This window comes from Microcaecilia unicolor, chromosome 7 (assembly GCF_901765095.1).
Source record: "Microcaecilia unicolor chromosome 7, aMicUni1.1, whole genome shotgun sequence".
Taxonomy (NCBI): Eukaryota; Metazoa; Chordata; class Amphibia; order Gymnophiona; family Siphonopidae; genus Microcaecilia; species Microcaecilia unicolor.
The window spans coordinates 34,288,373-34,315,460 of record NC_044037.1 but is presented as its reverse complement, the minus strand read 5'-3'; the positions used below and the strand labels follow the sequence as shown (position 1 = coordinate 34,315,460).

General features: G+C 41.6%; 1 protein-coding gene across 1 annotated transcript in view; it reads left to right on the top strand.

Annotated features, from left to right (window-relative positions):
* The window catches only part of AFF2 (AF4/FMR2 family member 2), a 572,314-nt gene that overhangs the window by 517,341 nt on the left and 27,885 nt on the right, over positions 1-27,088 (top strand). Inside the window, exons 15-20 of the mRNA XM_030209863.1 lie at positions 2,232-2,295; positions 9,658-9,794; positions 15,823-15,894; positions 16,244-16,337; positions 18,241-18,243; positions 21,448-21,497. Coding sequence (XP_030065723.1) covers positions 2,232-2,295; positions 9,658-9,794; positions 15,823-15,894; positions 16,244-16,337; positions 18,241-18,243; positions 21,448-21,497 — 420 coding nt within the window. The remainder of the gene's footprint in view (positions 1-2,231; positions 2,296-9,657; positions 9,795-15,822; positions 15,895-16,243; positions 16,338-18,240; positions 18,244-21,447; positions 21,498-27,088) is intronic.

Below are 27,088 nucleotides of genomic sequence, written 5' to 3'. Positions count from 1 at the left end.
GATTCTATAAAATAGACGCCAGCAGTTACAACTTCCATTGACTTGGCATAACTGTTGGAGCCTAACTTTAGGCACACCAGTGCCAACTTCCACTAGTATTCTGTAACGGATTATTGGCCCCAAGAAGCCATTATAGAATTAGCACTAAGTGCATAGCATTGGGGTGCCTAAATCTTGACACCAGTTCATGAATTGCCACCATAATGTGCCTCAACGTATCTTTGTTCATCTTTGTGTCTTGCTTCTACTGGCCATAATATCGAACAATGAACGAGCAGTGGTTTTGCTATTTTCTTTCACATTGCAGCACACCTCAGATTCACTAAAGGACTCCCTGATTTTACAGGATAATGTAGATATCCAAGGCAAATAGGTTAAGAAGAGGTCGAGGAGATTTTGAAATGGTTCAGAATAGGGTAATGTTTTCGGAGCTCAAGATTAGGCATGTGCAATATTTATTTATTGACTTGATAGGATTTATTTACCACCTTTTTGAAGGAATTCACTCAAGGCACTGTACTGCAAGAATAATTCAAACACAAGCAATAGACAATTACAGCAGTAAAAATATTCAGATAACAATACAGAGTATACAATGTCAACATAATAAAACATTTTAATAGACAGCAAAGGGTTGTTAGCAAAGATGGAACATATAGATAGATACACTAGAGTAACAAGAAAATAAGGGGACTAATTTAAAGAAAGTTGAACATGAGGACAAAATGGTGCTTGAAAATGATCTTAGCTAGGGTAGGAGTGAATAAACAATTGCTCTGAATGGGGCAAATACTTGGGGGTAAATTAGCTGTTAATAACTGGAAATGAGTGACAGTCAAAGTAGTTAGTAGTATGCATGCTGGTTCACCTCGAGCCACGGAAGATACTATTTTAGAAACATGTGATTAGTGATTTTAAAAAGCCATGTGGAAATTCAAGTGGTCCTGGAATGGTCGTGGCTTGGGCAGGCATGGCAGGACTGAAATCTACAAATTTAAGAAAGGAAATGCACATGTATAGCTAGAAATTTCTACAGTGAGTTTGACTCTAGCATAAATGCCGATATAGGATTTTTTTAAAGTGTTCATTTTAGTTAGGCCTTTACATGAGAGATTAAGGGAGTCATTCTCCTTAAACCTATGCAGTTTATTTCTACCTCCAAAGTGAAAGCCAGTTGAAATTGTGGCCTCATTACGTTATTGGTGGCACTTATGGGTAGTTTCTAAAATGGGGTGGGCTACAAGTGGAGGGTGGTGCCAATTGCATGTGGAAGTTGCAAAATGACCACTTTCACGCCTCCGTATAAACGCTGCCAGGTTCATGCCGTACATTTTTTCAGCATATATATTTATAAAATGGCAGCTCCCACTGCACGTGCTGACAAATAAACATGCACTTCTGCAGGTATTTAAGAAAAGGCACCGTGCCGGCAGAATATCACTGACGTTGAGCATGTCCCAATCTGGACGTCTCAATTTAGATCTCTACATTCTACATAAAATGGAGCTTCATATATAAAACATTAGCTAACAGACCCTTGGGGAACCCACTTTGTCACATTATACAGGGGTCCTTTTACTAAGGTGAACTAACAGATTTAGCGCACGCTAATCAGTAATGTGTTCTAAATCCGTTAACACAACTTAGTAAAGGGACCCCTACGTCCAGCTGCACAGGGTGCCAAGGGAAACCAAGGTGCTAAAATTGTCCATTGTCTTCCCTGGTTGACGTTCGGAAGTGGACGGGGCAGATGCACAATGAGAGCACTTGGGGGCATGTTACACAAGGCACATTTGCCACTATGCCCAATTAGTCTGTGCTTCCTCTTCTCTTCCATCATACTGAACTATGGCATGAGAGAGAGCTGCATCTGTGTATTTCTTCAATTCATGTTGCAGCCAGAGATAATGTACTTTTCAGTATTTATGTATGTTTTCCTTGGGCACATAGACTTCTTGGCCACTGTGTTATACCATTTTACATCCCTCTTAATTCCTTTCCATGCTTTTCCAAATAAGTGATACATTCCAGTTTACATTAGCCAGCAAAATGCATATGAGCTTGAGGCTGACACTTTTAAAATCTGCTGTTTTTTATCATCTTGATCTCTCTGCTTATGCCCTTATTTCAGACAGTACCATGGTAACCTAGGATGTTTGAGAAGCTTTAATAGGAAATGAATTTTGAAGCATGACAATGGCATTTTAAAGAATAAATTGTGTTTTGTTTAGCCTTCAAAATGCAGACTATTACATGCAAGAAGCCAAGAAACTGAAGCACAAGGCAGATGCTCTGGTAGGTAACTGTTCTTCATGTTTTTTTTCTCTAGTCTTCCTCTATATAAATTAGAATTTTACCATTATTCGATTGAAACAGAAAATTCAGAAGCAATGTAATAAATATTCAAAGCGTCTTCTAATAGGCAGTGAGGAAAAGGCAATGGTTCCTTCTGATATCAAATTCTTTTTTTTTTTTTTTGAGCAGTAGCTTAATGATTAGTGAAACGGGTTGCGGACCTGGGGAACCTGGTTCGATTCCCGGTGCTGCCTGGCGGTCAGCAGTGGGTTGAGATCCAGGGGTACCAGGTTCAATTCCATCTGCAGCTCTGTGTGACCCTGGGCAAGTCACCCAGCCCTCCTTTGCCCCAGGTACAATATAAAACACGCCCATGTGAGCCCATTAGGGACAGTGCAAAGTGCCTGTAATAGAAATTGTAAACCAAAAGGGTCACTTGCAGTATATCAAGTGCTGAAAATTAAAAAAAAAATTGGCAGTGATGAAAAGGCCATGGTTCCTTCTGATATCATATTCTCTCAAAAAGTGATTTGGCTAAAATGGGGGGAACTTATCAACGTGAGCTACTGTTAAGACATGTTATTTTACTTTAACCCCAGTTATTACTAACTAGATCTTACTGCATAAATTAGGGCCTGTGCTAAAATACTATACCATGAGTCAATGGTAAACTAACATGTCTATTGATAAGCCCATGTTTATGTATTTAGATTTTGCTCACACCTTTTTCAGTCGTAGCTCAAGGTGAGTTACATTCAGGTACTTGGGATATTTCTCTATCCCAGGAGAGCTCACAATCTAAGTTTGTACCTGAGGCAATGGAGGGTTAAGTGGCTTGCCCAAGATCACAAGGAGCAGCAGTGAGATTTGAACTGGCCACCTCTGGATTGCAAGACTGGTGCTCTAACCACTAGGCCACTCCTCCACTCCGCTCTACTTCATTCCCCAATGAACTGCTCCCACCTGCACATATGGTATTACTCCAACCCTATACATTCCTACATAACTGTTAGTTTCAGGCTCTCTTTCTGAAGTATGGTGCTTAAGTGTCTTCTAACCCCTTCCTAAATCTCTTGGGGCTAGATTTACTACTGTCAGTCAATGTAGATTAGTGTGCGAAAGAGTGAGTTGTGTGCTCAATTAATAGAGCCTACTGACAATAATGGAGCTTGTGTTAGATCACATTAAGCACATTAATATACACTAACGCATCAATGTAAATGAGTACATTTAGCCTTTATAAAGTTAAAACAAACCATAAAACTTGTTTGTAGTCTTAACAGGAGAACACCTCCTGATATCAACTGGATTATTTGACAGTTGTGATATCTTTAACGGACCAGTATAGCTTCAGAGACCCCCAAGGTCATGCCTTCGGATGTTTATAAAGCTCTCCTGAACCAGTGTACCTAACTAAGTTTTCAAAAGGATTGGAGATGCTAAACTCCGCATAAATTACACGATAGAAGAGATTGCTCACTCACAGAATTGATACTGATGTGGCTGCTGGAGGTTTTGGTCTAAGCCAGATTCCAAGTCACAAAGAAAAGCAATGATCCTGATGTTCACAATGATTTAACTGGACAGAAGAAGGCTGGAGATAATGGTGAGGGGCAGCTTAGGGGGTGGGGGGGTGATTTTACATTTGATTGCCCTGCTCCTTTAACATGTAGCCTGTGAGCATCAGGCCATGGCTTAGCAGCCCAATGCTCCGGGGTAGTAGGAATGACTCAGTTTGCGAAGTTGATTGCAATCCACATTATTCATGTACCATGGGAGTGACTAACCTACGGTATTGAGATATCACAGGTTAATGGCTCTCATGGTAAAGTAAGGTGCAGTAAAACTAACTTTTACCACACCTAAGGATATGCATAGTATAGATGCATTTACTGTCTTCTATTTAGGAGATGATAAGTGCATCCTTGTTAACTACAACAGTGACAGCTAATGGTAAAGTACCTTCATACCCTTCCTAACAGGCTATGCATTTAGCATATGAATTAGCACATGCCATAAAGGTAACGGTTACCATACTTATGCTCAAATAGTACATAAGTATTGCCACACTGGGACAGACCAAAGGTCCATCAAGTCCAGCGTCCTGTTTCCAACAGTGGCCAATCCAGGTCACAAATACCTGGCAAGATCCCAAAAAAGTTCAATAGATTTTATGCTGCTTATCCCAGAAATAAGCAGTGGATTTTCCCCCAAGTCATTTTAGTAATGGTCTGTGGACTTTTCCTTTAGGAAGCCGTCCAGACCTTTTTTAAACCCCACTAAGTTAACCGCCTTTACCACATTCTCTGGTAACGAATTCCAGAGTTTAATTACACGTTGAGTGTGCTTATTCATGCACCACTTTAGCAAAATGGCCCCTAAAAACCATTTGTGTCAGATAAATGTGCAGAGTTATCCACTTATAATTGAGAAGGACCAGGGCAAGGCTAAAATTGATCCACTGAGTAGCAATATACAGTCGCTTACCTGATAACATATCCATCCATATGGAAATGCACAAGTAGCAATATCAACTTTAAATGAGTTATCCGTGTCAAATTATGTTGGCTTTTTAATATTTTCACCTGGATGGCCAACTCTGCTAAATTATCCTTTTCACTTTACGCATTCAGCAGCTGGCTGAATAATGACCTGTGGGTTAATAAATTATTATTACTTTACATTGTATTTTTCTTTTGGAGCATTCCAACTTAGCAGGCTTTAGAGTCAACCAAATTGAAATGCTTCTTCAATAAAAGTCTACTTTATGCTGTTTGTCTATAGAATGGGCTCTGCGTTATCACCTGTAGAGTCTTATTTAGAGTAATAATCCCAGAGATTCACAGCTAATATCCCACAAATCTCAGATTCAATATTTTACTAACGCTTATGATTAAGGGACCTCCTGCGTATGAAAACTACTTGTGCTGTATCACGGTACATACATATGTACTGAATGTGTGATATTTTTAGGCCACACTGTGTTTATTGAATGCATGCCAAAGAACAAATCAATTGGTATTAGAGGATATCAAACCTTAGCTTTTCTTGGAAGATTAAATGACAAGATTTTGATTTTCTTACTTTGGACAGATCATGCAAAGAGAAATATTATTAAAGAAAGACATTGTCCCCACGATTCTGTATTTCGCATCAAAAGTTGTGTGCTGAATTTTGAGCATGCTTCTAAGATGTTCATGCAACTGAATTAATTAATGAGCCCTTAACTAGCAATAATTGGGCGCTAACAACCAATTATTGCGGTTGATTGGCAGTTGTGCACGCATCTTGTTGCACGCTATTATAGAAAGATCCGCATGCAACTTCTGTAGGATGTATATAAAAAGGGGACATGGCCAGGGGGGTGTCAGAGGCATTCCCAAAAGTTGCATATGGAATTATAGAATTAGGTCAGTCTGCATCAAAGTTAGGTGCCGGAATCTACACCTACTTTTAGCAGGCATAAGTCCTGCACCCAACAGTTAGGTACGAATCCATGCCTAAGCACGATTCTGTAAAGTGCAAAAGCCCTTTATAAAATCATTCTTAGCACCGATGTGTTTGGGTGTGGAGTTTTGAGTGCCATTTACTAAATTCCCTTCTGTGTGTGCAAGGTTGAAGGTCAGCGCAACAGAGGAAGACAAACAATGTGATGGATTGGTACAATAACAGTTATACATGCCACTTGATCAACAATGATCAAACGCAGCTCAGGGCAACATTCCAAAGGATCATCATGAGCCAACAATGACTTGACAGCACTTAACAATAAAGACATGTACAAAGGTTCCAACATGGGCCTATCATTTACCCCAGGATTCTATAAAGGTGCACACCCAAATTTGGGCTCGCAAATTATAGAATAGTGCCAGTTATGCACCTAACTTCATTGTTAAATTAGGTGCCAATTAGCTTTAGGTACCATTAATAGCCCTTAAATGATGTTAGTTGGCACCAATTTGTAGTTACATTTGTAACTTAGTGTCTAAATGCTGTAGCACACAATACAAAATGGAGTGCATAAGGGCGGATCAGGGCCATGTGTTGTAGCCATGTATGTAAGTTATAGAACTGCCAACTTTAGATTCGACCATTTACATCAACTGACATGGTATAAGTGCTCAGGCCTAAAGTTAGGCAAACAGATTCTATAATGGCAATTTCGCACATATAAGTACCATTATAGAATTGGCACGTAGCGCCCATATGTTTCTTGCCTAATTTTTGGCGCTCTCTCTTGAATCTTCCCCTAAGTGTACATTAAAATTTACTGTACCTGCAAATATTAAACAATTTTATAACATGATAATTACTTCATTAGTCATCGTGACATTCCAGGCCCGTAGTGTCCAATCATGTAGTAGACTTCTAGCATGCTGACATAGCACAGCAAGGGCAACACACTGGACAATTACAAAAGAAATTCAACCCTCATTCGGATTCCTTCCTGGTAAACACATCTAAGCCCCTTCAATATTTTACCATAACCAAAATATCCAGATCTTCCTCCCCATCTTCATCATCTGGTGTCCCCTCCCTTAGCTTCTCTTGTCTGCTAGAAGGATATCTGACCTGCTACCAGTACTGGTCTGATGCTCCTTGTTGGAACATTGAAACCTTGGATCATATTCATTCCTAGGGGTGTGTTAGGTGAAGGATTTCTTGTGCCAATCACCTGTTTAACTTTGGACTACTTAGTACAGTGGAACCTAAAGGATTTGTAAAAGGCATACAACTGTGGGGGGGGGGGGGGGGTAATTTTTTTAACAGGACACCTTTGTGAAAAGTCCTAAAATGGTCCTATTTTATAAAGGCAATGCAGGTGCTTATGTGTATTCATAAAACAGGCTGTCAGAACCAAGCTTAACACAACACAAATTTATGCCTGCTCCGAAAAGGTCTAAATGTATGTATGAGGCTATGGGGGTAGTTCTGTAATTGCAATTTATTAACTACCATTATGAAGGGATTCACCTTCATAATGGTTGTACCTGCTATACAAGGAGTTATATAGCAGGTACAGCTTGACATAAAAACTTACACTTTTGTTAACAGCATAACAATAATAAAACGACCAAATATAAGCATAAATGCACTCAATGCAGTAAACTTGGAAATGGCAAATTGATGAATCCTAGTAACAGGACTAACGTGATAGATCATAAATATAAATATTTAACAGCACTGTAAAACAATCATATAACAAAAACAAGATGTCAGCAGAATACAAATGATATCACATTGAAAAACATTCATATAACATAGATACGACACTGAAGGTGTCACCACAATAAAAATGAAACACCTTAATAGCCGTACAGTAGAACATTCAAATAACAGAGACGATGCTAATGCTGTTCCTACAATACGATGAAACATCTTAATAGGTAAATGATGGAGCAAGTGCAGATGAGATATATAGACGGGACAAGATGGGTAGTACAAGGTCATTGGGATAAATAGATGGAGGGTGGGACTTAGCTAAAGGAAAATTACAATATATATGTATGTTGTTGATAAGATATGAGGAACTGGTCTAAATTACAGGATATACAGTACACTAGTCCAGGGCATAGAATTTGATATACCACCTTTCTGTGGTTATAATCAAAACAATTTACATGTTATATACAGGTACTTATTGTGTACCTGGGGCAAGGGAGGATTAAATGACTTGCCCACAGTCACAAGGAGCTGTAGTGGGAGCTGGTTCTCAGGTTACTGAGCTAACCATTAGGCTACTCCTCCACTCCAAGTGCGGAGTGAATGGATAGTCACCACGAGTGGAACTTGGGCAGAGCATGTGTAGAGTGCACATTGATATGTGCACCGCAGATTATAAAATCTTGTAATCTACATGCATTCTTTTTTTTTTTTTTTGGCAATCTAGGCTCTAACACCAGCTCTATGACTGGTGTAAATAATTACACCTGCAAAGTATGTGTGGGAAAAATGACTTACACTGCTATTTTATAAACAAAAGTAAATGCCTACTTTCTTTACAGAATAGGCATCAAAAAGATGCTTTTCTTATAGAATACCCTCTGTACATCACTCATATATTTTAGAAGGCACATGTATATCACAACTCACAATTCTGTCTCTATGCCCTAGGAATGCCTATAGGCCTTCCTTGTTATCTTTCAGCTCTTACCCTATCCTGTTGTCCTGCCCACATTTTACGTTCAATTAATGGCCATCGTTTAGTCCTCCCCAGGCCAAAGAAGGCCAGCCTGGAATCAACACGCCACTGTGCCTTTTTCTCTGCTGCCCCTTTCACTTGGAACTCTCTTGCAAAAGAAATTCAAGGTGAATTATCTCACAAAAACTTTAAAATAGCCTTTTTATTTAGGTTTTGGTACCACCCAGCTGGGCTTCTTTGGACCATCTTGTTACAGGAGCAACCCACCCCCTTTTTGTTTCTCTCCTTTCCCTTCCCCCTCTTCCCCCTTCCCCCTTGTTCAGGTCCTTTCCCCCTCTCTGACTCTTAACTTGTGTGGATGGCTTTTATTTTTCCTGTATGAATATTGTAGTTTCTTTCTGTCTCTTCCAGTTTTTTATGTAAACCGCTTTGATCTGCTAAGTTAACGAAGGCGGTGTAGCAAATGCTAAATAAATTAAGCTATATATAAATCATGTCAAAGCAGGTGCACTCTTTCCATGCCCTGGTTTTTTATACCAATATATCCACTTCCAATTTTTAAGAGCCTTTTTCCATGTGTAAAGGCTGTTTAACACATGGTAAAGGCTTTTTATAGAATTGCTCCATGGTGTACACGCATATAAATATATTCAGTGACAAGATAGGGTATAATACGTGCGTGCCACATAGCATTTTCAGGGGTGGTATTTGGGTGAAGCAGTGGAAGAGTTGCAATGTGCATTTTGTAAAGTACATGAGTATCTATGTAGAGGACATGCATTCATACACCTATGCCGAAGCCTATTCGCCAATGTTGCCTTATAAAATAGATGCCTTTTTGAACTTTTCACGTAAGCGTCTTGTTATAGAATCAGGCACTTAAAGGGTTGTGCTTGCTGTAACACAGCCCTTTAAGCACATGCCATTCTGCATAGTTATGTTAGTTCATCGGTCAATGCATCTAGATTTCACTTCACTTTGATTTGGAGATGATGAAAATTGCTATGAATCTTAATGTTGGTGAAGTTTATGGGAGAAAAAGTTGAAAATGTTAACAGAGGGGAGTCTGCCCTACCAGGTCAAACCTGCCCCCACTGACATATGATGCACATCACCCTTCTGAAAATGTCATGGGAACGAGCTTGTTAACTCTTGTTTTCTTACTGTGTAGAGTTGTATGGCTAGATTAAAATTCTGCAGCTGCTTCTCATGTGTTTTAGCTGGAGAAGTTTGGGAAAGCAGTGAATTATGCTGATGCCGCTCTTTCTTTCACCGAGTGCGGGAATGCGATGGAGCGAGATCCATTAGAAGCAAAATCTCCATACACCATGTACTCAGAGACTGTGGAACTCATCAGGTTAATGTCCTTTCTCTGATCATTTTTCTAATCTCATTTCAGCCATAATTAGAACCTGCTATGTTTAAAAAAAAAATCATTTCAGCATAATGATTTGTCCGAGGCATCTTCATCTCAGAAGTCATCATAATTAGTTCTTGCCATTTTATTAATGTCATGGAAAATTTATAATTGATGGACACTGCTTTTATAGATTATCCTCTTTAAAGGTTATAATGTGAAGTAGTATAATTTGCAATATTCATAAAATTAAAATTGAAATGTAGTGGGTGGAAATAAAGTATCGTAATTTCACCATTTAGCAATGACACTTCGCTTTAGCAGATGTACCATTTGATTCTGTTATATACAAGAGCTTTTGTTTTAACTCACCCACCCACCATTTCAATTGCTCTGTGGGTCTGCTAGCTGCCATAGATAATTACTTAGGCTACAAAACGGGGTGGGCCACAGGAACCATGACCCTACCACAACCACAGGCATTCAAAACAGCCACATTATTCCCTCTTTATCCTTCCACTCAGACTCCCAGATGCTCTACTGTTGTATCAAAAACATCAACTCGGATACAATTTGTTCGACAGAAGAACTGTTTATGTGGATAATGTACGGCCACAGCCTGGCAAGTCAAACGATGTAACAATTGTGTCACATCAATTTTACAATCAATAGGTTGAACATTAGCGTGATGATTTATAACTCCTTGACCCGTCCCCATCTTTAATCTTGCTTTGGATGGCTGGACACCCTCCAGGCTCACAGTTCTTCAGTATGCTTTCATACTGGTGCTGATGTTACTGGGTACCAAACTGTACTGTTTCTCAGGTAGCCCTGCCTGTGGGCACCAGGCCATTAAAACCCATCCCTCTTCATAACACTGTATCCCTAGGAAGTCTATACTCCCGTTACCGTAAAAACTCCAATGTGCACATTATTATGTGTATTATCTCTCCCTCTGCCCAGCCATTTGATGTAAGCATAATAGAACAGGCTACTGCTGAGCATTTTACATGATGCTATAGGCTGCTCCCAAGATACCTGTCCACAGGCAATGTGAAGACCATTATCCAGCCATCCCCATCCCTGCTTTGGTTGCAATAATAAGCTGACATTGATACCTGCACCCCATGCTTAAAGGGGTGTGAGGGAGGAGAGCACTACCCGAAACAAAAAAAAAGGTTGATCCCTGCAGTTCATCCCTAATTTCTTTTGCACTTGGCTCAACCCTATATCCCTCATTCCCCTGCAGTCTCCTAATCCTTACCTGCCTTACCTGATATCTCCCCTTTTCTTAACCCTCACTGCCTCCCCCTCCCAACCCACCCCAACTAATCCCCTCCCCTACTTTCCCACACCCCTTCCATGCTGGTCTCAGCCTAATTGTGCTCTTCCTCCCCTAAATGGTTGTCATCAGGGAATCTATTTTTTGCCCTATACAGCATCAGCAATTGGGAAAGAGTAGGGGTGGTTAGCTTGGCCCTTGCAAGGAAAAAAAGGTTCTGCTGCTCCTGTATAATTATTTATGAAAGCACAAGGAAAATATAGGACAGATAACTAACCTGTGAAGAAAAGGGGGCAGTTGATCTCATGGCTGGATGGTCTGCCTCATTATGTCTTTCCTTATGTTCTTATGTGTTCTTATTCTGAGGCTTGTAGCCTCGCTTTTTTGACGTAATAAGAGCACTAGATCACAGAATGCACCAGGATGGAAATTAAAAATTAAGATTGTGTCATTTTTTCAAGAATAAAAGACAAAGAACAGACCTTGCTGAAGAAAATGCATTTTCAAAGGTCTGCTGTTTGCCTTTTGTTCCGTGGTGGATATTGCGGACCGATTGCCTTCTTGCTTTCTTATCCCTATTTTTTCAAGAATTACATGAGTCAGTTGACAGGAAAATATATCCTCATAATATCTTAGTATAAAAAGAGAGAGAGAGAAAGAAACCCTACTGCCAGAACTTATTGAAGTCATGAACAGCGCCATACCTAGGGCTGTGCGAGCGGTTTGGCCACTCAGGGCGCAAATCGCTGTTCCCTCTAAGCTGAGCGGAAGTCCTCCACCTGCAGTCCTGCCAGTGGGAGGTACTGTTTCACTATCACATTTTCAATAGTGAAGGACAGGCAAACCCTGCAGTACTCCAGGAAATCTGCCTGTCCTTAGCGATTTAAAACAACATTGACGCACCACCTGCCTACTGGCAGCATTGCAGTTGGAGGACTCCCACTCAGCTTAGAGGGGAACAGCGGCACAAATATGAAGGGGCGTAAAATTGCTCCCATGTCCTCTTATTGGCAGTGGCGAAGCAGGCATGGCAAGGGGCACCAGTGGACGAGTCACACAGGGCACCACTATAGCTCAGTACAGTCCTGGTTATGAAGCTTTGTTTTATCATGATTTCATTGAAACTACTATCAGCCTGTGCTTATGAAAAAGATACCCTCCAGGTCAGGTGTGTAAGCTTTTCCTGGAAGCTCTCTTTAAATAAGATTGAAGATCTGAAACGGAGAGAGTTAAATTGCTGCATTAAGCAGTATAAGGTCACAGGATGTGAGTGGCTGTAGAAAGATAGAATAAAAGAGGTACAGCGCTTCTGCACTCCATTACCCTCTTGTAAATGAGAACTCATCAAGGCTCCCTAGACATCTTAAAACCGTCTTATGCAACACCGAGCCCTATTGCTTATTCCTACACAAGTACTTGTGAAATTGCATTAAGGTTCAGAACACTGATTTTATGCGATGAATTGATTTGCAGGGTACTAGATGCATGGAATAGGCTGTTCTCTGTTAAAGGAATAATGGAAAGTATTCACAGGCTTATCATTTGAATGCGAGACAGCAACAATTAAAAAGTGAGGGAACTCAATGTATATCAGCATCATAAATTCATGGAAGTGATAACATTAAAATCTTCTGACTGAAGATTTTTGTTTTATCTTCTGAAATATCTCAAAAGAATGCCTGGTCTCTATTAAGAACATTAGAACATAAGAATCGCCATACGGGGTCAGACCAAAAGTCCATCTAGCCCACTATCCTGATTCCAACAGTGGCTAATCCAGGACACAAGTGCCTGGCAGAATCCCAAAGATTAGAAGGTTTCTATTCTACTGACCCCGGGAATAAGTAGAAGCTTTCCCTATGTCTATTGTAATGCAGATTATAGATTTTTCCTCCAGGAACATTCCAAACATTTTTTTAGACCCAGGTATGATAACCGCTGTTACCATATCTTCTGGCATTGAGTTCCAGAAATTAACTATTTATTTATTTAACCTAGAAAAAAATTTTGTTTATATTTTAATAATAAAGTACTTAGATTTTTGGCCTTTTTTGAAACCGTTGTCTGGATGTAACCTATAGAGACTACCTTGAGACAGCTTGTTAGCGAAAAATGGATCTATGTTGGTGACAACTGGTCTCCACTTTGTACTGCTGCTTATAGTCAAAAAGCTAAATACTTTTTTGAATTTAAGAGACATCGTGTTACTCTCTTATGAATGCAAATTATAAAGAATGACAGGGATACCTTTGAAAATATAAAATATAAACAAAACTTTTTTTCTAGGTTAAATAAAGTTAAGATTAATAGTAAAAAGTTTAAAATTGGATCAATGAAGATTGCGGTACCGCCCCTATCTATATGCTTGGCTCATTGAATCATTCAGCCAAAGAGGAGGCAGGTACGCTTTTCGGATAGATCCTATCATGACCCTACTGACCTTTTGTATAGAAGGTTGAGGAATTGTTAAGAAATAGAGCATAATTGTGACTGAGATGCAAGTTGGCTCCCTTCATTAAATAATTTTTTATAGCGCCTAGTTTTTGGTTTGAAAAAATGTGTGCTGGCATTTATACCAGGTTTCAGCTGGCGTAAATACCAGTGTCCAAATTTGGACAAGGGAATGGGCTCTGAGCATTATTCTATGAAGAGTGCTCTTTATAGAATAGCGCTCCATGCTAATTTTTTTCCAGTGCCCAAATTTTGGTGCCATTTACTGAATCTGGGCCTTAGGGCATAAGTGCAAGGGGGACAAACACGGGCAGAGTTTGGGAAGGTTATGGACTTGTCTCGAAAATATACATGCCACTTATAGAATTCTATAAGATATGCACACTTATTTATTTATTCACTTCAGGATCCAATTAGGCGCCAACAGTTACAAATGCCATTGACTTGGCATAACTCTTGGCCTAATTGTAGGCACATCGATGCCTACTTATACTAGTATTCTATGACAAAATCTTGGCGCCAAGGTGCCTTCATAGAATTGATGCTAAGCTTTGGGCATTGGGGCAATTTATAGAATTGCCATTGGAGTGTTTAGTAAACTATATGTACATATTCATGCCTTTGCAAGCTTTTAGAGTGAGGCATATCAGTGGAAGCCATTTTTAAAATGAGAACAGCAAAAAAAAAAGACAGCATCACTTGGGGATCTGCATGTGTAAATTGTTCTACTTATACATATAAATAATGATTTTCTACTTACACAGGTTTAGATGTGAGATATGAGGGAATTTTCGACATATTGATGAGAGAATCTACCAAAGGTTGCAAAAAAGAAGAACTCAATAGTAGAGAGAGAGAGAGAGAGAGAAAGAATGGACCAAAGAATGAGGGAAAGCAAAAGAGAAGTTTAGATGTGGAGCTATAGAGAGGATTAGGTATTATGTAGAGGAAGAGAGGCACAGGGATAGTGGGAGAAGGCAGGCAAGTGGTGGAAAAAGGAGAGAGAGAGAGATGGGACCAGGTATAGGGATAGGAGTCAAGATAGGGGATATGGGAGATAACTCTGGATTATGTAGGGGGAAGGAATCCAGGGATATATGTAGGAGAAAGTAGATAAAGAATGGAAGAGAGCACATAGGAGAAAGATGAGGAGAATAGAAAGGGGGAAGGAAAAAAATTAGAAGACCTAGGAAATGAGAGGAGAAGGAAGGGAATGTTATATTAAAATATCCACTGTTGAATGAAACAGAAGAAACAAAGAGAAATGAAATATAAACATGAAGAAATAGGGCACCAGAGAAAAAACAGTAGTGGCAAGACCAGAGAATGAGCAAAGAGAGACACAAGACAGAAAGTAAGCTAGGAGCATTAATAGTTTGAAACTTTTACTATTTAATAGAAAATATAGACAACAACAGTTTAATTTACCTTGGGGTCTAGTTCAAAATGTCTGGTCACATCTCCTACATTGCATTTACATATTACAAACTGCAAGATTTTGTTCATTGATTTGGCTTTTTCAGATTGTCTTCTCCATAGCTTTTATGTGCTGGCCCTAACCTTTTTTGTGTTAAAGCCAAAATATTTTTGGTAACAAAACTTAAAGAATGTGTTTTAGCAATATTTTGAGACTAGATTACTACAGTTGTCCTTGGGATAGTCCACCTGGCAGTTACTTAACAGTGGAGGAGTAGCCTAGTGGTTAGTGCAGTGGACTTTGATCCTGGGGAACTGAGTTTGATTCTCACTGCAGCTCCTTGTGACTTTGGGCGAGTCACTTAACCCTCCATTGCCCCTGGTACAAAATAAGTACCTGAATATATGTGAACTGCTTTGAATGTGGTTGCAAAAGCCTCAGAAAGGCAGTATATCAAGTCCCATTTCCTCCCTTCCCCTACATACATGCAAAAGTGACTGTATAACATTACCCCTTTTTGTGTTTTGCTTATGCATATATAATCTTAAATAATACTCCCCTTAAGTGTGTATTATTTAAGATTTTGTATTCATAATCCAAAAATAATTAGTGACTAAACTACACTAGTGCCTTTGGTGAATCAATTTGAACAGGGCCGTGCAGCATTCTGAGATCCCCATTTCTGGTACCACAGAAAGATTTAAATGAAAACTTTTGCTTAATCTTAAGAGCGGTATGGATGAGTTTGGTTGAGTAGAGTTTAACTAAGTATGACCCATCAAGTTTTTGACCTCCTTTTGAAGCAGCATCTGCAATGTAGACCAATATTTCTCCTCTAAGTATCTAATTCCCAACTTCCTCTTCTCTGGTTATTAAAGGTATGCGATGAGGCTCAAGAATTTTACAGGTTCATCTGCCACAGAGGGAGACAAGAAGCTCGCAGTATTATGGTGAGTCCCACCAAGACAATGTAAAAGCAGCTGGAACCATGAAAGACGAGTTTAAATCCACTCAATGACTTAAGCAGCTTATGCAGGATCATTATTCTTGTTTTCCATTTAAACTATTAAAGGATAACTAATGGATTTCTCCAGCAGCTGGATAAACATTTATTCCTCTAATTCATACTCGATATTATCAAGATCATATTATAATGCCCTGCTATTTTCTTGTTTGGATATTTCAATAACTGGCTTTTGTAATCTAAGTGGATGCGCTACAGAATATATAATCATTTTTTAAGATTTTTCAATTTTATGAAACATTAGAATTAACATAATCCTTTCCTAATTACCACAGTTACCGATGCTTATCACTTCTTTACCTGAGGATGTTTAAGCTAAAGAAGGACCATGCTATGAAGTATTCCAGATCTCTAATTGAATATTTTAAGGTAATCTTTACACCATGATTGGATTATGTATGTGTGTTTGATTAATGTAGAATAGGGAACGCTTTTGATAAAAATGATAAGGGTGCATTTGCATACAATAAACCTTTTAACAAACCAACCATGGTAGCAGCCATTAACGAGTAACGCAAAATGACCAATCACTGTAACAACCTTCCTGAATGCCATCATATTATCATACATCTCATGTTTTCATTTGTACTGTCCATGTGAATCAGTGATATGTGTCATTCAACAAAACTTATTTTCTAGTGAGTCATACTGCACAACTTCAGCTTCATAGCACATTTCTAAGAAACCAAAAATGTCATGATATTGTTGGACTAGGACTTCTGATTTTCGGTTTGAACCATTAAACTCCTCATGCATAACAGTGTCTCTCGCACTACGCCTCGCATATCACTTTCAAAGACACTACAACCATTACTTGAAATAAAACTCAACTACCATTATATGTACCATGGGCCGCAGCTTTATTTAATTAATTAGCTTGTAATTACATTTACTATACTTTGTAACAATCAAACAATAAACCAACTCCCCCATGTTAATTCCCCCAACCCACATCAATGAAGCTAGTCAGTGCCGATCTAGCCACTCAGTAGATATTTTGTAATTGAACCAAGCCCATCCCCCATCATGAGAATTGTGATAACACAGAGCCATTCATCTACCCGTGGTGGGGACAAACACACCTTCCCCCACCTTTTCCCCCAACTGCAACCCATCTCCAACCAACAACAGTGTATTACCTCCCTCTTCCACACTCCCAAGCTGTGGCCAGACTACCCACCACCGGCACAAGCTGACTTTCCACTACATCCTACCCCCTTTCAGCCTCAAACACCCACAACCACCCTTCCTCCTCATATGTATTTAGGAGGGAGGGCGGGCAATCACAAGTCTTCTATACATCCTTCCTGCTCCCTCCTGTCTACCTGACAACCCCACAATAACCTCAGCCTGCCAGAACTCCTCTGTTTACCTCACTGAATTCCATCCACTCCCCTTGCCATCTGACTCCCCCTTGCCAATCATCTTTTCCCATTCCCTGTTACTATCCTCCTCTCACCAATCACCTTTGTTACACCTTACCCAATGAATTATCCTATTTTCTCCCTTCCCCATCCCCCCTTCCAATTCAAAACTAACTTATCCTGCAAGAATGGCTCAGCTGCTGTTATCTGCCATCAGCCTAGTGCTGAGAGCACCCAGAAGTATTAAATTAAAATTGTTTTTTTATTGGACAAACACCAGAAAAAAAAAACCACATCCTCTAGTATTCTTTCATCCCTCCCCTGGCTTGTCTTATGTTTTCTGCTCAGATTGTTTGGCCTTTTCTGTGCTGTTAACTCCTAAGGGACAAAAATATATTTATTTTGATTCCACTAGAAAAAGTACACTTAAAAAAACTACTGTTAGCTAAAAAATAAACATGTAAATTTACAAGTTATAAAAACCTAAGAAACAGAGGTGACCAGTGCAAGCATGTAGTTCCCATAAAGGTCACCGGTCTTCATCACCTTGTGAACTTTTTCAGAAGGATATGCTCACACTGGTAACCTCTGTTTTACATGATGTGACGTTTTTGGTTATAAAATTAAAGTTCTAAATTATGAAACAGCAGAAAACACTTAATTTTGCTGAACAGGACACATCATTGAAGTTTCTACAACTACTAGTGGCATCTCAAATGTTTCAGTGATTTACCCTATCTATGAGTGCCCTGAATTATTTCGTCTTGGCTTCTATTCTATACATATTTTTTGTGTGTTCTAATTTGCCTTTCGGAACTAGAATCAAAGCGGTTTAAAATTAATAAATCAGAAAGAGAAAGGAGGAAAAGAACTATAACTTAGTGAAAAGGATAGGTAAAGTTTAGGAGCAGGTAGTCAGGTTGTACTAGAAAAGATAAGAAGGAAGGGGGAGCCGATTCCCACGCTCAACATTGGGCACGAAGACTTACACCTGCTGAAATCTGGTGTAAATCCTGGCACACAAGTTGGTCATGCAACCCACAAATTCTATAACACTATGCCTAAAGTTTTGGAACACCCTGACCTGCACATGCCCATCCCATGGCCACACCCCCTTGTAGGTTGCACACAAGACACTTTGGGTGCTCAACATTATAGAATAGCGTATAGGCAGATGCATGTGTAAATCCAACTTAGCGTCAATAAAAGTCAATAATTGATAATGACTCGTTAACTAATTACATCTGTCCTGCACTCCCAAATTTGTTATTCCCTATTTCTAATTGAATAACAAGCTAATTAGTGTCATGTCCCCTACCTCAATGCAAGCGGCATCCTTGGGCTGCACAGGGTCCTGTCGACATGCACACTTGACTGGCACAGCCCTGAGCCATGTGTATGTAGTTCTTTTCTGGCTGCAGGCTCCTTGATTGCTTTGCTTCCATGCACCTGGCTCTGCTCTCTCTCTCTCTCTGCCTGGCTTCCAGGCTCCTTGATTCTTTGCTTCCATGCACCTGAGTCTGCTGTCTCTCTGCCTGGCTTTCCTTGCCTCTCTCCGTTTGGTCTTCTGGTTCCTCCTTCCCCTGCTCTTACCCTATGGCTGTGCTCCTTCTCCCTGCTGGTCCCAGCTGATGTCAGATGCCAGCACTATCAGCTGAGCTCTTCCTGGACTCCATGCTTCGGCTTCTACTTTGGTAGGTGTTACTTGCTCAGTAGTATGCTTCTTCTCTACTTTGTCCCTCGTTGCTGACTTTGCCTGTACCTGGATTACTCTCTTGCCTGCTGCCTGCCTACTGACTTCGCCTGTCCCTGGCTTACTCTCTTGACTTCTGCCTGCCTATTGACTTTACTTGTGCCTGGATTACTCTCTTGCCTGCTGCCTGTCTACTGACTTTTATTTATTTATTTAGATTTGCTCACACCTTTTTCAGTAGTAGCTCAAGGTGAGTTACATTCAGGTACTCTGGATATTTCTCTGTCCCAGGAGGGCTCACAATCTAAGTTTGTACCCGAGGCAATGGAGGGTTAAGTGACTTGCCCAAGATCACAAGGAGCAGCAGTGGGATTTGAACCGGCCACCTCTGGATTGCAAGACCGGTGCCACTCCTACAGTTTGCCTGTACCTGGATTACTCTCTTGACCGGCTGCCTGCCTATTGACTTTACCTGTGCCTAGATTACTCTCTTGCCTGCTGCCTGCCTACTGACTTTGCCTGTACCTGGATTACTCTCTTGACCTGCTGCCTGCCTGGCCAATACGTTCACCACCCCGCTTCCAGCTCCGTCTCGTAAGTCCTGCAGGCCGCCCGCACCTAGGGGCTCAACCTCTGGGGAACGGTGGTCAGTGCAGGTGAAACCCGGTGTTGTCCAGCTGCCAAGCAGAACCTGGTCTGAGTACCGGGCTCAGCAGCACTCTACTTGGTACAAGAACTCACAGGTCTGACAATTAGCACCAATAATTGGCTTTTTAACAAGCAGCTATCGGCACTAATTAGATTTAATTGAAATTTGTGGGCATAAATTTAGCCTCAGGATCCACACCTGAATTTTACGCATGAGTCAAAAAAAGGGGGCAAAGAAATGGGAGGGTCATGGGCAGAACGGGGGCGTTCTTGGCATTTACGCATATTGTTATAGGATGAAGGGGATACATGCCCTATTTATGCACCTACGTTTGCACCATGTTTCAGTTGGTGGAAATGGCCGTGCCTAAAGTTATGTTCAATTCCTGGCCATAAGCACTATTCTATTTCAGAAAGCAATTGAAAGCTTGGCTCTTCAACCAAGCCTTTAATGGAAGAAGTAACTAACTTGTTAGTCTCACTCACACACACAAGGAGTGACACGGGCTGCACATACTGCAGCAGAACATGTTTATCCACTCGTACCCTAGCTGGGATAATATTTAACCATCTCACCGACCTCATGTTCAACTTTCTTTAAATTAGTCACCTTACTTTCTAACTCCTCTTACTCTCTTACCTATTTATGTGTTCCATTTTTGCTTATACCCTTCACTGTCAATTAAAATGTTGTATTACGTATTGCGTTGACATTGTAAGTAGTATACTATGCCATATTTTGTACTGTTATTTGAATATTTTTACTGCTGTAATTGCCTGTTGCTCATGTTTGATCTGTTCTTACTGTACACTGCCTTGAGTGAATTCCTTCAAAAATACAATCTAATAAATAATAAAATTCTATAAACCGCACCTAACTTTAAGCGCAGCTTATAAAATAGCGCTTTTTCTTTGGCGCCATATATAGAATTCATCCTCTAGTGTGTGCAAACAGGTTACTGTTAAATGTGTTACTACATTTGTTTGAATTTTTCTTAAAGAGGACATGGCATGGGAGGGTAGTGGATGTGGTAGCATTAGCCAGCAAATGCATTGCGCATAGAGTGTACTAACTGGCTAATGTAGAGTTAACGCAGGAGGATGTAGCAACTCGTAAATAGGAGGCAGTAAGTGGTCCCATGTTAACATCCTGCTAATGGGAACATTAACGCATGACATGCAATAAAAAATAGAGATATTGCTCCCAAAAGGTGCCGTATTAAATCTGGGCTTAGCACACAGTAAAATCCTGCATTACAACATGTTAAGCCCAGATTTTATCACTCTTTAGTAAAAAGGCATCATATTGGCAAGTAAAAGTAAGTGCCCTCTTTATAGAATTATTCCCTTAATCAGGGCTTTTTTTGAGGGGGTACTTGGGGGTATTAAGTACCGGCACCTTTTCCATTGTCTGCTAAAATTGACCCATGGTCCCCAAGTTTTAATGAAAGAGCTCAGGCTCTACACACCAATTTTGCCTTGTCATAGATTCTGTGATTGGTTGCAGGGGGCCTGGCTATTGTGGGGTGGGTCCCTCAGTGACCACCTCACCCCTCAAGAGTGGCCTGGCATTTGAGTACCGGCATCTTTTTCGCTAGAAAAAAACGCACTGCCCTTAATGTTTCGTCCCTTATGCCTCACTCCTCAAACATTTTATCGCTAAACGTATTATAAAATCATTGCATCAACAAATAAAGACATGATTGCCTTTTTGTTTTCCTGATGAAATGGCAAAATATTTTGTTTCTCACTCCTATGGTTTTGTTCTTGGCAGAATGCTTCGAAGACCTCACAGGTACCATCTCCATGGGGAGGCAATGGGAAGTAAGTGTTTCCCTTCAACTACATCTCAATACAAATGCGCTATTAGTGACAGCTCAGAAGTAAGATGAGAAAGATTTGCATGCCCACTGTGGTCCATTATATGCAGATCTCTCTCCTGCATATTCGTTTGGGATATCCTGAAAACCTCAAGGACTGACCTTGGCATAACGTATCTGAATTCACCATCGGGTTTTGGTCACAGGTAGAAAAGTTAATGCAGGTCAATTCAGAATTCTTTATCAATGTAATCCCACCACCAAATGATATCCGTAAAATATCTGCTAATTAGATAGCAAGTGCCGTGTCATTCTAGAAAGTCACAGTAAAGTTAACCTCCATTGCATTGATTTTTCAATGGTTCATTCAGTAATGAAAGACAAATGAATGTTTCATTGATAGACGGTAATGTGCTGTTTAATAAAATTGAAGGTGTAATAATGGTACAAATGTGAAGGCACTTAGTTAACCAATTATCTGAGACTTTGTGATAATCTTTATATTAACGCCAACACATCTTGACCTGGAATATAAACTTATACTAATATAATTACAATTCACTGTTCGATGAAAGCATGCAAGCAACTACACAACTACTGTACTTCGCACCCTCTTTCTTTGCTTCTCCTTCCTACCTCCAATTTTAAAATGGTTATTTTAAAATGATTGAATTGCCTTGATAATAATTAAAAGGCAAGCAAAGTCAGAAGGCAAAACTTTCATCATTAGAACCCTATGGAGTCCTTTTACTAAGGTGCGATGAAAAATGGCCTGCGGTAGTGTAGGCGCGGGTTTCGGGCTCGCGCAGAATCATTTTTCAGTGCACCTGTAAAAAAAGGCCTTTTTTAAAGTTTTGCTGAAAATGGACATGCGGCAAACTGAAAATTGCCACGTGTCCATTTTGGGTCTGAGACCTTACCGCCAGCCATTGACCTAGTGGTAAAGTTTCACGCAGTAATCGGGCAGTAATGACCTACGTGTGCCAAATGCCAGATGTGCCAAATGTGAGGCACGCCAGAAAATAAAAAATATTTTTCGGACGCACATAGCGGACGTGCACCAAAAATGAAATTACCACAAGGGCCACGCGGTAGCCGTGCAGTTGCTCAGAATTGGGCGCTTGTAGGTGCTTACACAGCTTAGTAAAAGGGCCCCTGAGAGATTAGAATCTTCCCAAAAATGAGAACTCTATATCAAGGGCGTACCAGACTTTGGCGGGAGGGGGGTCCAGAGCCCGAGGTGAGGGGGCACATTTTAGTCCCCCGTGGAGCCGCCGACCCCCCCCCCCCCCCCCCATTTTTGACCTCCCCGCCGCCACCACCATCTTCGACCCCATCTTCCCGCCACCGCCAACCCTCCCCTACTGCCGGGTACCTTTGCTGGTGGGGGTCCCCGACCCCCGCCAGCTGAAGTCCTCTTCGCCGGCGCAGCCACATTGCTGATCTGCAAGTACAGGCATCTGTTTCTGAAGCAGAAGCCTGCCCTTGCAGATCAGCAACGCGGCCGCGCCGGAGAAAAGGACCTCGGCTGGTGGGAGTTGGGGACCCCCACCAACAAAGGTACCCAACTGTGGCGAGGGAGGGTTGGCGGCTGGAGGGGGGGTCGAAGGGGTTGGCGGCGGGGGGCCAGGGCCAAATCTACGTGAGCACATGCCCCCGTGGCTCCACGTAGCTACGCCCCTGCTCTATATAAAGTGCACCTTATAAATGATGAAATTATTGCACCATTTCCTGGCTTTTGTTACAAAATAAAACAGAAACCTATTAGTTCTTCTGAGAGAGGCAGATTAGTGATCAGATAATTCACTTGACAGGCTGAGAAGATATCTGGTTATTTCACTTGAGATGGGCTGACATCTGGCCCATCCCCCGAGAGTTCAGCAGATTTGTTTGTCAGTTTACTGAGGGGTTTATGAAGCTACAGTGAAAAGTGGCCTGCGGTAGTGTGCGCACGTCTTTTGGGCACACGCTGGGCCACTTTTTACCATGGCTAGGGAAAGGCTGTTTTTTTAATGGGCGTGCGCAAAAATTAAAACTAGGGCGTGCCAATTTACGGCCCGAGCCCGTACCGCCAGCCATTGACTTAGTGGTAAGGGCTCACATGCTACCCGTGCGGGAATCACGCAGCGCGTGCCAACGTGGCCAACTTGACGATTACCGCTGGGAATGCCCCCGTGGTAGAAAATAGAAAAAACAATTTTCTACCGCGTGGTTTGGTGTGCACCAAACTCGGAATTAACATCGGGCGCATGCGCTACCCCAGCAGTAGTGCCGATTTGGCGCTGGGCTACCCTCTCATTAGCCCTTCCACAGCTTTGTAAAAGGGCCCCTGAATTCTTTTGACTTACCTATATGAGCTAATCCAGCTCATTTTCGAAAGCAATTGCCAGCCATCTTCTGACACAAACCGGGAGATGACCGGCGATCTCCTGAACCCGGACAAATCGGTATAATCGAAAGCCGATTTTGGCCAGGTTCAACTGCTTTCCATTGCAGAGCCAATGAAATATCAAGGGGGCATGTCGGTAAGGTAGTGAAGGTGGGACGGGGGTGGGATGGGGGTGTGCTTACGAGATGGCCGGCTTCGCCTGATAATGGAAAAAAAAGCCAGGCGTGACAAGCATTTCGCCGGCTTTACTTGGTCCCTTTTTTTTCACGACCAAGCTTCAAAAAGGGGCCCCAACTGACTAGATGACCACCGGAGGGAATCGGGGATGACCTCCCCTTACTCCCCCAGTGGTCACCAATCCACTCCCATCCAAAAAAATTTAAAAAAAAAACTTTTTTGCCAGCCTCTATGCCAGCCTCAAATGTCATACCCAGCTCCCTGACAGCAGTATGCAAGTCCCTGGAGCAGTTTTTAGTGGGTGCAGTGTACTTCAGACAGGTGGACCCAGGCCCATTCCCCCCCTACCTGTTACACTTGTGGTGGTAAATGGGAGCCCTGCAAAACCCACCCAAAACCCACTGTACCCACATGTAGGTGACCCCCTTCACCCTTTAGGGCTATGGTAATGGTATAGAGTTGTGGGGAGTGGGTTTTGGGAGGATTTGGGGGGCTAAACAGCCGAGGGTAGGGAGCTATGCACCTGGGAGCTATTTTATTTTTTAAGTTTTAGCAGTGCCCCCTAGGGTGCCCGCTTGTAGTCCTGGCATGTCAGGGGGACCAGTGCACTACAAATGCTGGCTCCTCCCATGACCAAATGCCCTGGATTTCGCCGGGCTTGAGATCACCGGCATTATTTTCCATTATGGCCGAAAACCGATGCCGGCCATCTCAAACCCGGTGAACTCTGACATTTGGCCGGGCCCAACCGTATTAGCGAAGAAAAAGATGGCCGGCCATCTTTTTCGAAAATACGGTTGGCTCCGCCCACTTACGGCGCCGGCCCCGAAGATGGCCGGCCAGCTATTTGGCCGGCGCCGTTCGATTATGCCCCTCAATGTTACTAAATGTACCCCTTCACTGGCTACCCTAAGCTGTATCCTCTAATAGTTTTTCATATATCAATATTATCTAATTTCACAATCTAGGAGAATACAGTTTTTACGTAATAGAAAAAGCTAAATATCAGTTTAAAGTTTCTACTCTGTGACAACATACTGTTGTTAATAGGTGTAACGCCTTACTGGCTACATTTTCAAAACAATCCAGTCAGTTGACTAAGGAAGCATCTTTTTTTGTGTCCATTGCACCTAGTACGCCTAGAATATATTTTTTGCTGAAGTTCCAGAGCTTAACTATTACTTGAGTGAAAAAATATTTTCTCCTATTAAATTTAAAGGTATTATCAGGTAACTTCATGGAGTATGCCCTTAGTCTGTAGTTTTTGAAAGACCAATAGCTGGGCAAGTTTCCTTTATTCAAATTGTAAATGCCTAGCAGTAGGGAAGGATGGAGGATCAGTAGCTTTAAAGGCCGTGCAGCGCCAGAAAAGAAACGTTCAGTCAGAAATCTAAAATATATTGTGGTGTAGGGAGGTAAGAAATATGTTTCTGCTCTTTCCGTTAGATCTCAGATTTCACTAACAGTAGATCAAAGCAGGGGCGTAGCCAGACCTCAGGGTGGGAGGGGGCCAGGGCCCAAGGTGGGGGGCACATTTTGGTCGCCACCCTGCTGCTGCTGCTGCTGCCGCTGCCTCCTCTGCTGCTGCCCCCCATGCTGCCATGTTGCCCCCTCCACCGCCCACTTCCGCCTTTGTATCTTGGCTGGTGGGGATCCCCAACCCCCACCAGCTGAAGCACTGCTGCTGCTGCAAATACCTTGGCTGGCAGGGTCCCCAACCCCCGCTAGCTGAAGACTTCATCCAGTGCACACTCAATTTCACTAAAAGAAGCGTATCCGATGTGGGGGAAGAGATTGCAGGGCAGGCAATGCGGAGGTGCTGCCGCAGACCAGTGCCCAATGAAGTCTTCAGCTGGAGGGGGCTGGGGACCCTTGCCAGCCAACCTGGGGCCCCAGAGCAAATTTGGGGGGGGGGCAGGCCCCCATGGACCCACCTAGCTACGCCACTGGATCAAAGAATGTTTTCAGCTCACTGCAGTTCTGTAAATATGAGATTACCACATGGCTGACCTCCATGCAATTTGCAAGTAGACGAACTGCTGATTGCTACAATTAGAAATCAAAATCTGTACAGCAATATTAGAGCAATACTAAGTAGTAACTGAAAATCATTATTTATGACCCAGTATGAAAATGAACTCAGGAACTAGAAGTATTTTTTCTATATTATTATTATTATTAATTACATTTGTACCCCGCGCTTTCCCACACATAGCAGGTTCAGTGCGGCTTACTTAGTAAATAGAATTGCAAAGTCTTGAAGGAGAATGTTACAAGTTGTAGTAAACATAGTAGTAATGGGGTTTTGAGGATATGTAAATTGAGCATGGAGAGGTAAACAAAGATAGGATGAGCAAAAGGAGAAGAGATTGGGAGGGGTAAGGAGCAGGAACGATGGAGAGGAAGAGATTGAGGAATGAGCATAAGGAGATTGTGAGACATGGTCAAAGGTATAATAATCTTCGGGGCAGGAATCATGTGGGTGGGCTTTTACACTTTTTTTATACACTTTTTTTCAAAGCATGCCTTAGAGATATCCATACCTTTTGTCCAAATGAGCTATATTTGCTCCATGGAGTGCTTTGAAGATATCTATTTTACTTACTGTAGTACAGTGATCTTCAACACACGGCCCTGGTAGTACAGTTTTGCCCCATAACAGATAATTGAAAAATTAAGGGTTATGTTTACTAAGGTGCGTTAGCGTTTTTAGAGCATGCTAAAATTAGTGCGTGCTGACCGTGTAGGCACCCATAGGAATAGAGTGTGCTAAAAATGCTAGCATGCTACTTAGTAAACAGGGGTGTAAATTTGCTCACCAGAAGGTTGCAGCACCATCCGGAAGCAGATGGAGAGAGAAGGCCCCGCGGAGCTCCACTGTGTTGCAAATACCATGCGCGGTCACATTTACACACGTCAATATGAGGCAGATGCTACCCAGCGGAGCTTCGCGGGGCCTTCTCTCTCCATCCACCTCCGGACAGTACTAAATCCTTCTGGTGAACCATTGTCATTTTTTCCAACTACAG